Source organism: Centrocercus urophasianus, unplaced genomic scaffold (assembly GCF_019232065.1).
Source record: "Centrocercus urophasianus isolate 14NV4802_14NV808 unplaced genomic scaffold, USGS_Curo_1.0 seq_2, whole genome shotgun sequence".
NCBI classification, from domain to species: domain Eukaryota; kingdom Metazoa; phylum Chordata; class Aves; order Galliformes; family Phasianidae; genus Centrocercus; species Centrocercus urophasianus.
Genome location: NW_024884755.1, coordinates 16142406 through 16152227, shown reverse-complemented (window position 1 = coordinate 16152227; position 9822 = coordinate 16142406). Strand labels below are relative to the sequence as shown.

At 61.7% G+C, this 9822-nt stretch overlaps 1 protein-coding gene across 2 annotated transcripts in view; it reads left to right on the top strand.

The window, feature by feature from the left end:
- Positions 1–5690: 5690 nt before the first annotated feature.
- Positions 5691–9822, top strand: part of CBFA2T3 (CBFA2/RUNX1 partner transcriptional co-repressor 3) — a 7752-nt gene continuing 3620 nt past the window's right edge. Inside the window, exons 1-6 of one of the 2 annotated variants that reach the window (XM_042821789.1) lie at positions 5691–5829; positions 6762–6839; positions 7291–7532; positions 8181–8270; positions 8942–9123; positions 9676–9789. In XM_042821789.1, coding sequence (XP_042677723.1) covers positions 5709–5829; positions 6762–6839; positions 7291–7532; positions 8181–8270; positions 8942–9123; positions 9676–9789 — 827 coding nt within the window. In that variant the 5' untranslated portion in view covers positions 5691–5708. The remainder of the gene's footprint in view (positions 5830–6761; positions 6840–7290; positions 7533–8180; positions 8271–8941; positions 9124–9675; positions 9790–9822) is intronic. The other variant, XM_042821790.1, reaches the window with a different exon arrangement.

Sequence of the window (9822 nt, the reverse complement as noted above, 5' to 3'; positions counted from 1 at the left end):
GGGGGGCAGGTGCCGGGGGGAGCCGCCGCCGTCTCGGGGCCGCTCTCCGCCCGCCTCGGCCTTAACGGGGCCGCGGGGCCGCCGGGGGCCGCCGCCGGTTCTCCCCGCGGTCTCCGCCTCGGGACGTACCTCCTCGGGACGGTGAGTGCCGGGGAGCGGGGCGGGGGTCGGGGCCGCTCCCGGTGCGCGGGGCTCGGGCTGCCGTCGGTGCCGCGGAGCGCTCCCGGAGCGCGGCACTGGGGATCTCTGCCGGTCTTGGAGAAGCCCCCGGTGCGCGGGGGGACGGGAACGCTGGCAGCGCGGTGCCCGGTGCGGTTCCTCGCCCTGCGGAGCCGCGTCCGTGCGCTGCGGGGCTGCGGGGCGCTCCCCCGGGGCGGGGCGCGGTGCGGAGACCGCTGCTCGGCCGGCGTCCGCGTTCGCTCCCGTCGTTCGGCTGCGGGCAGAGCGCAGCCGTGAGCCCCGCACCGCCCCGAGCTGCCCGCGCGGCTGCGGGAGGCGTTGCTGCAAAACTCGGCGGGCGCGGAGCTCTGTGCCCCGCCGGTGGATTTGGCCGCAGGAGGGGCGCGGGGTGGCACCGGTGGACGGCCGCCCCGCACCGCTCCGATCCCGCGGCCCCGCACCGCTTCTACGCGCCTTTCGCTGCAGGTTTTGGGTTTTTTTTTGTATTTTTGGTTTTTTTTTTTTCGCTCTTAGCCGAGGAAAAAAAAAAAAAGCAACAACTTTGCAACTTCCCTTCGGTGTCACGGAGCCGCCGCCGCTTCATTTTGTTTTCTTAATTTGGGGTCACGTGCGCCTTGACAGTGCCTTTGAATCTGAGCGATGGTTTCGTCTCCAGCTCAGAAGGAGCTCCGCAGCTCTTCCCTCCGTTGTTTTCCCTCTGTTCGGGAACAAAGAGAGAATTTTTCTTCTTTTTTTTCCCTTTTCCTCCACCTTTAACTGAAAGGAATCTCAGTTATCCGCTCCTTTGTCGAGCGACTCGAGGACCGACCGCCGCCGTTTGGCTCCGGGAGCGGAGATGCTGCGGAGCCGTCCGGGAATCACACAACGGGCACGGAGCAGCAGCGGGGGGCAGCGCTGAGAGCCCCGGCAGCCGCAGCTCCGCAGTGCCGCTCGGGTGAGGATCCGCACCTCCAGAGCCCCGAGTTTGGGGGCCGCGTCGGTTTGGGTTGAGCGGAGCGCTGGGGCTGCGTTTCCCTCCGTGTGCCGGGGGAGGCGAGGGGGGCACGTTCTGTTTCGTAAATGCGCGCATAGGGAGGAGGAGGCGGAATGTTTTCCTATGGGGCTGGGTGCTGCCGTGGGGCTGGGTGCCGGTGTGCGGTGAGGCCTCGTGTGGGTGCGGGGTTTGATCTGTTGAGGAGTTAGAGGGTGGAGGATGCAAAAATGCAGCGGTGCTGTGCTTGGCCCCGGTGCTGCGTGCGCCGCGTGGGTCGGGGGCTCGGGGCACTGGCAGCTCGGGGTGGGCTGTGCTGCGCTCTGTGCGCCCTTATCTTCACTGTGACGAGCGGTCGGCTCCACTCAGCTCACGCTCAGAGCCCCACAGGGCTGCCCTGGGTGCTGTAGGACCCCGGGAGAAGAGGAGCCCACGGCACAAGTTGGGCACAGCTACCGGCACTGATTCAGCCCCTGGCCGGACGGCTGCAGCTGCGGCACAGGCGCGGTTTGAGCGGCTCAGGGCCTGATTCTGCAGGCAGCACCGGGAGCTCGGTGCAAAACTGGAGCGTCCACAGCGCTGGGATGGAGGCTGAGCTGGCGGTGCTGCCCGGGTCGGGGCTTATTTTTGGATTTCCTGGTGCTTGTTTGCTGCCTCTCCTCCCAGCCCTCTCGGCCTCCCCAGGGGCAGCCCCACCTTGACGAGCCCGCAGCTTCCCTTCGGAAGATGCTGACCAACATTTCCAGAAAGCATCCGAAGGATTTCCTGTTTATTTTGCAAAATTCTCATTAATATTTTTCTTTTTTTTTCCTGCCCTTATTGCATTAAATCTCACACGGGTGAAATTGCCTTGAGATGGAGCCTGCGGTTAAAGAGAGACAAAGAGTTGGAGACGCAGCAGCCTGGTGGCTGTGGGGGTGCTTTGCTGGGCCCCCCCCAGAGCCATCCCCATCCCAGTGCTTGTAGGGCCACGTGTGCCACTTGTAGGGACGAGGCCACCCTTGGACACTGCAGAAAAGACAGCACAGAGCGTTTTAACCTGAGGCCTGACACTGTGACCCCACGGTGTGCCCATAGCCGTGGCACAGGGACGTGGCCACTGCATGGGGACGTTGGTCTGTGCTGTGCCCTGACCCCTGGCCCTGGAATATGGCCACGGCACGGGGATGTGGCCCCATGGTGTGTCTGTGGGCACTGTATGGGGATTTGGCCCCGCAGTGTGCCAGTATCTGCTGCACGAGGACGTGGCCACGGCACGGGGATGTGGCCCCATGATGCACCCATACCCACGGCACTGGGCCGTTGCACAGGGATGGGGTTTGCAGCCGTGGACGCCTCCTTTCTGGGCAATGCTTTGCAGAGCTCAGCCCCACACGTGCCCACGCTGGTGCTGTTTGCTCGCGGTGTTTAGAGAGTCTGTTTAAATCCCAGGTGCACACACAGCTGGGGAACGGCACGGGGTGGGGGGGGGGGGGTGCCACGTCCTCCTGCAAACTGCTGGTGGTGGGGCACGGCACCGGGCAGTGGGGCAGGCTCCGTCCCGTGCTCCCCCAGCGCTGGATGGGTCGGGTTTGCAGCTGGAGGAGCGCAGGGACAACGGGATCCCGCTCGGTCCCACGCTGAGTCACGCGCTCCGGCGCTCAGTCCCGAGACGCTTTTCCAGGCAAAGGCTGAAACGCACAAAATGTTCGACTTGTAAAATATGTAGCGTGAGAAAATAGCCTTTTCTGCTCTCCTCCTCGCCGCCGCCGCTCCCCCTGCCCCATCTGCTCGCTTGGAACGCCGCCCGAAGCCCGGGGGGGGGGAAAGGGGGGGGTGAGACCGCGAGAGCGATGCAGCTGACGGCACGGGGGTCACCGGTGATCAGCGCCGCGCTGGGGAGCCGTGCCACCCCGCATCCATCACAGGGGCTGCGTCGGGTCCGTGGGGATGATGCACGGCGAAAGCGTCCTCCTTCCTCCCTGCGTGCGTCTGCCGGCGTCTCTCCCGGCTCCGGGTGCGTTGCGGGGGGGATGCGGCCGTTCCCAGGGCATGGGGAGGAGGGGGGGGCTTTGGAGCGGGGCGTCACGGGGAGGCCATGGGAAATACCCTACGAGGAACCCGGGAGGGAGCCGAAATCCCCGGAGCTGGCGACGAGCCATTGTTTTCACCAGCCACCTTAATCCATCATTATCTGGGCATATTTCGGATCCTTGCCAAGAGCAAGGTGGGAAGGGGGGGCTGCGAGCATGCTTTCCCTATTCCCCTGCCATCCTTTTTGCTGCCTGTGTGTAATTAACAGAGTAATTAAAAACAGGATGAGTTAATTGGTATTCATTTATGTGGCAGATGTTTTTAATTGAGATACGAAACAATTTACCTGTTTACATAAACAATAGCAAATGAAGGCTTGTAAAACAGAGAGGGCTTTTTCTTGTAGGGTTGGGGTTTTTTTTTTTTTCCTTTTTATTTTTTTTTTAAGGAAAATCAAAATGCCCTCCTTCCCTCCTTCCCTCTCACCCTCATTGCGTTGGCTGGGAGCTGTGGTTGGGTTGGATCAGTTTGGGTTTCAGGGAGAAGCACCCAGGGATTGTGGGCACCCCGTGGTGCTGGGCTGGTGCAGCCAGGCTGGGGGCTGCCCTCACTTTCAATCTGTCAGCCCAGAGCAGTTCATCCCCACCCTGCCTCTGTTCTGGGATCCCATTGCAAAACCCTTTTGGATGTGGGGTAGCTCTTTGGTCAGCAGCATCCTTCCAGCACCGTGATGCTCTGTGTCCTCACCGGTGTCACCCCGTGGTCATGGTGTCCCCATGGTGGGACTTTTCCCCATGCTTGGGCTGTGTTCTAGAGCTGATGGCAGCACTGGGGAAGGTTTGGCTTGGTGAGCATCCCTGTGAGTATCTCCATGAGCATCCCCACAGGCATCCCCATGAGCATCCCCATAGCCTCGGTCGCTTGACCCCAGCTGCTCCCTGAGGGATGGGATGCTCAGCACCCCCATCACCATGTTCTGTACCAGGAAGGCAGCAGGGTGGCTGTGCCCCCACCTCCCCACGTGCGTTCCCCCGACCCCTGCCCGCTCGCACACGTGGAGCTGCCGCCGGCTCAGCGCTGCCCTAACGCACTCCAGATGGAGCGGCTCCGGCCCTCGCAGTCCTATCTGGGAGTTGTTCTTGGCCCCCGTGGCACCAGCAGCTGAGCAGCAGGAATGCTTTCCTTTGTTTGGGAGGCAGCCTGGCTTCGGGAGACGTCGCCTCCAGCATCTGGATTTCATTTGTGGCCATTTGGAGAGCATGAAAGATGCTGTTCTTTTAATTCCCTTTTAACCCCTTCGTCGCCGACGGCTCTCCGGACCGGCTCCGTGCTGGGGGATGCAGAGGGGCTGCAACCACCCCGTGTGCTGTGCAGCCCCTGTGGGTACGGCCCTGCTGTCCTTGTCCCCAGCTGCCCCATTGAGCAGAGGGACGGCTGCATCGCACGATGCTTGCAGTGGTGGCACAGCCATCAGCCGGTGGGGACCGTGCCCAGCCCAGCGTGCTGGGGGTTAAAACCCTGCAGTGTGACAAATGGGGTTTGGGGGCACGGGGGTCCGGCATCCCATTCCCAGGGGGGAGGCAGGGCGGGGTGCTGCGGCGGAGCAAAGACTAATCCTTTTATTTTTATATTATTACTTATTCATCTGGGCTGCGCTGAGCCTAATGGAAACCAGATGTAGGAAAACAGACACAGCCCCAAGCGGCTGGGACAAATTACCCCAAAGGAAAAAAAAAAAAAGAAAAGAAAAAAGAATAAGAAAACGGGGGGGAAAAAAATTCCAGCGGAGGTTGAGCGGCGCTGGGGAAACGCTGCCACGTTTGGGGGCAGAGTGTGAGCACCGCCTGGTGACCCCTGGGAGGGCCAGAGGGACACGTGGCAGGCTGCGGGATGCTGTCACTGCAGGGGCATTGGGGGGCAGAGGCTGGGGTGTGCAGAGGGAGAGACGGCGTCCCGCCGTGGCCCCGTAGGGACACTGCATTGCTTTGGGTGTTTCTGGGCTCCAGTGCTGAGCAATGCCACATTTTGGGGCCGCCTCTTGCTCCCGTGCTCACACGGTGGTGTTTGGACTGCGAACACAGCCGGGAAAATTTATGGCTTGGAGAGGAGGGGGGAAGAAAAGGAAAGAAATCACACGCCCAGATGCAGCGGTTCGTGGAAAATCTCCTCCCGGTGGGGAGCGTGGAACAGCCGTGTTGGCGCCGCGATTCTCCGGCGTGGGGACAGGGCTGGATGGGGACAGGGCTGGATGGACACCCTGTGCCAGACGGGTGTTGCTGGACTCGGTGCCGTCTCCAGGCCCGCCCCCTGAACCCCTCATCTCACCCCGTTTGCCCTCGGGGCTGGGTGCTGCTCTGCTGTCAGATGCAACACGTGTCCGCACCCCGTCCCGCCGCCCCGCACAGTGCGCCAGGTGCCCCACACTCCCACCCCGCTGTGGGGTCCGGACACATCCCAGAAAGGTCCCCGTTGTGCCCTACCCACCCAGGTGCCGCTCACCACCCGCCCTGTCCCCGCAGACCCCGCCGCACCACGGGCTGCCACCATGCCCGACTCGCCGGCCGACGTCAAGACGCAGCCCAGGTCCACGCCGCCCAACATGCCGCCGCCGCCGCCCGCCGTCACGCAGGGAGCCACGCGTCACCCCTCCTTCACACCCAGCACCAGTGAGTATGGGGATGGGGATTGTGTTGGGGATGGGTGGCAAAGTTGGGCTTGCACCGTGTTTTGGGGTGGTGCGGCGTCCTCGTGCCATCTGTGTGCCAGAGTAGGGATTGAGGCCGTGTGCGCTCTGCCCGTTCCTGGAGAGACGCTTGGGGATGGGGATGTCCAGGTCCAGGTCTCTCTCCTGCCATGTGGTCACCAAATAGGAGCAGCACCGGTGCAGAACTGCCGCAGGGTGCTGGGACAGTGTCACGGCCCCACATGGCGGGGCTCCTCCTGTCTGTGTCCGGGTCACAGCATGCTGCCATCAGGGTCTCTAGCTGGGGGGAGCCCCGGCCGCACCAGTGCTGTGTGCACTCATCGTGTGCCTGCAGGGCTCACACTCAGCTTGGTCCCAACACCGATGGGGCAGCCCTGGGATACTGATGGGCAGCTCGGGTGGGCAGGGGATGAGGCAGTCCCTGCCACCAGGGCTGCTGTGGCTTGCTGAGGTCTGTCTCTAAGCACATGCATGCCTGTACCTCCTTCTTGCATAGAAACCCCATCAGGGATGAAACAGTCCCAAAATGACACCCCAATACCAGCCCTGCTCCCAACCAGATGTCCTCTAATTAGAAATCAGATTGTGCCCGTCCGTGCTCTGAGGGGTTTTGCTTTTTAATCCCAACCCTTCTGCAGGGGCCAGCTGTGGGCATCTCCATCCCATGGGTATGGGTGCCCTGCCACCGCCCTGGCCCTTCTTTGGGGCAGCGTTTTGACTTGTTCTCAGCCTCGTGGAAGTTTTGCCAGGGACCCAATGGGGCAGTGAAGCACCCTCTGAGCTCCAGTGGGTCGCACGGAGCTGTGCCCGTGGTGCTGTGCACAAACCAGGCCCCCCCGGGCTGAGAGCTGTCCCTCTGCTCTCTCATCACAGCGTGTTTTATTTTGCTTGCAGATCGAGACGCTGTCCCTCCGACGTTTCTTCCTCGCGGCCGTTTTCATGGTTGCTTGAAATGGTCGATGGTCTGTCTCTGTAAGTAAAGTGAAGCACACGCTCTCATGAGAGACCTGAGGTGCAGCACCACCACCCCCGGCCCCTCTCCTTGCCCCCGTCCCAAAGATGCACACCCCATCCCCATGCCAACCGAGGGACACGTGTGGCAGCTAACTTAGGAACGCACCTGTCACGGGAATGAAAGCAGTTGTGGCCACAGGGTTATTTTAGGCCCCTCATTAGTGCTGCACGGCACCGCGAGGTCAGTGCATGCGTGGGGCATGGCCGTGCTGCCCGGCGCTGCGGGATGTGAGCGGGGCACTGGGTGCTGCCCCCAGCCCGGTGCTCTGTGCCCCAAAGGGACCCCAGCCCCTGGTACCCACAGGAGCCACCGGGCTCTCCTCTCCTCTCTCCTCCTCTCCTCTCCTCTCCTCTCCTCTCCTCTCCTCTCCTCTCCTCTCCTCTCCTCTCCTCTCCTCTCCTCTCGCAGTGATGAACGGCAGCAGCCACTCGCCCACCGCCATCAATGGGGCTCCGTCCACCCCCAATGGGTTCAGCAATGGCCCGGCCACCTCCTCCAGCGCCTCGCTGTCCACCCACCAGCTCCCACCAGCCTGTGGAGCCCGGCAGCTCAGCAAACTCAAGCGGTTCCTCACCACCCTGCAGCAGTTTGGCAATGACATCTCGCCTGAGATTGGGGAGCGGGTGCGCACCCTCGTCCTGGGGCTCGTGGTACGTGTGTGGGGAGCGGCGGGGGCTGCCCTCCCTGTGTCTGTTTGGGATGGAGACGATGGGTGGAGATGATGCTCAGTCTTTAGCATTAGGCTAGATGTTAGGAGACGCGGGCTGAAAAGAGAGGTTGTGGGTGCGCCATGCTTGGAAGTGCCCAAGGCCAGCTTGGATGGGACTTTGGGCATCCTGATCTGGTGGGTGCAACTGCATGCATGGCAGGGAGCTGGAACTGGGTGGGCTCTAAGGTCCCATCCAACCCAACGCAACACAACCCGTTTTGTCATTCTATGGGCTTGTGATCTTTAAGATCCCTTCCAACCCAGCTGTTATGGCTGTATGATCCTCTTGGTCTCTTCCAACCCAACTCAACACATTCTATCATTCTGTGGCTCTGTGGTCTTTAAGGTCCCTCCAACTTTACCTTTTCCATTGCTCTATGATCTCTAAGGACCCTTCCCATTCAAACCAACCCATTCTATGGTTCTATGGTACTACAATATGGTTAAATGGCAAGAAGGGGCCCCTTGGTGCTGCAGCGCCTTAAGTTAAGAGGATAAACGGAGATAAAAGGAGGCACCTCACAGGTTCTGCAGAGCAGAGGGTTCCCCTGGAGCAGCACGGGGGGCTGAGCGGGTGCTGTCCCCACAGAACTCCACGCTGACCATCGAGGAGTTTCACGCCAAGCTGCAGGAGGCCACCAACTTCCCACTGCGGCCCTTTGTCATCCCCTTCCTGAAGGTTGGTGCCCCGTGTGTCCCTCCCATGGCGCGGGGTGAGGACCGTCTGCAAACCATTTGCAATTCATTCAAAAAATCCCTTTTTTGGACATTTCCTTTCATTATTTTGTTTTTCCGCTGCGGGGGGATTCGCCCATCGCTGCCTTTCCTGGCAGATGTTCTGGTCCTGTAAGCTGGGTGATGCTGAACCCATGCCCTCTCCCCACTCTTGTGTTCTTTGCTGCCCCACAGGGAGCTGCACGGGGCTGGGGGGGACAGCAGAGCATCCCCAAGGCCGGCACCCTGCTCCCAGCTGCTCCCACCCTGGGCTCCAGCTGCTTCCCATTACCCTAAGTGCAAGCAGCCGGGCGCGGCGTGCTTCCCAGACTCTGGATTTTTTGGTTGGTTGGCTGGTTGTTTTTTTCTGGGGGGGGATTGTTCCCCCAGCCAGGGAAAAGGGCGGTGTGCGTCTCTGCCTCGCGCTAACGTGTCGGACAGATGGGGGTTTGGCTGCAGATCAGCTGCCTGAAGAGAAAAGCAGAGCTGGCAGCCGGAGCACCTGGCTTACATGTGTTCCTGCTGCTCCGCCGCCGCTGCTCTGAGAGCTATGAGGATGGGGGTGGCTGCTTTTGGGGCGGCTTTCGGGGCACCACGATGGGGTCTGGACTTTTGCTCCACACCCTCTCCCTCCAGGCCAATCTGCCCCTGCTGCAGCGTGAGCTGCTGCACTGTGCCCGCATGGCCAAGCAGAGCCCGGCGCAGTACCTGGCGCAGCACGAGCAGCTGCTGCTGGATGCCAACGCCTCCTCACCCATCGACTCCTCCGAGCTGCTCCTGGAGGTCAGCGAGAGTGGCAAGAGGAGGACACCAGACAGGTGAGGATGTGGTTTAGTAGGGATGTATCCGTACCGCCCCACACGGTCAGGGGTGCCAAAGGGGTTGACGGTTCTGGATGAGGTAGTCTGGGATAGGGTGCGTGGTTTGGGATGGGGGTGCGTGGATCGGGGTCTGGTGCTCAGTCCAGCATAAGGTTGCAGGATTTGCATGTGCTGCATGGTCCAGAATGTGGGTGTGGGATCTGAGAGGTGGAGCAGAGTCCAGGGTGGAGATGTGCAGTCAGGGAAGGGCTGCGTGTCCAGGATGTGGTGCGCAGTCTGAGATGAGGATGTGCAGTCTGGAATGTGGGATGTGTTCTGGGATGTGATGCATGGTCCAGGATACAGCGCACAGTCTGCAATGGGGTGCATGGCCTGAGAAGGGCTGGGTGGCTTGCAGGCCGGGATGATGGGGGGAACAAGTGCAATGTGGGATGGTGTGTAGTCAGGGGTGCAGAATGGGTACCCGTGTGAAGGGCTGTGCACGGATGCTTGGAGACCCCACGGGGACCCCATGGGAACCAACATCCTCTCCCCCCTCACCCCCCCTAGGACCAAAGAGAACGGTTTGGACCGCGACCCCCTGCACCCCGAGCACCTCAGCAAGCGGCCGTGCACCATGAGCCCGGCGCAGCGCTACAGCCCCAGCAACGGGCTGAGCCACCCCCCCAACGGGCTGCCCCCCCCCCCCGGCCCCCC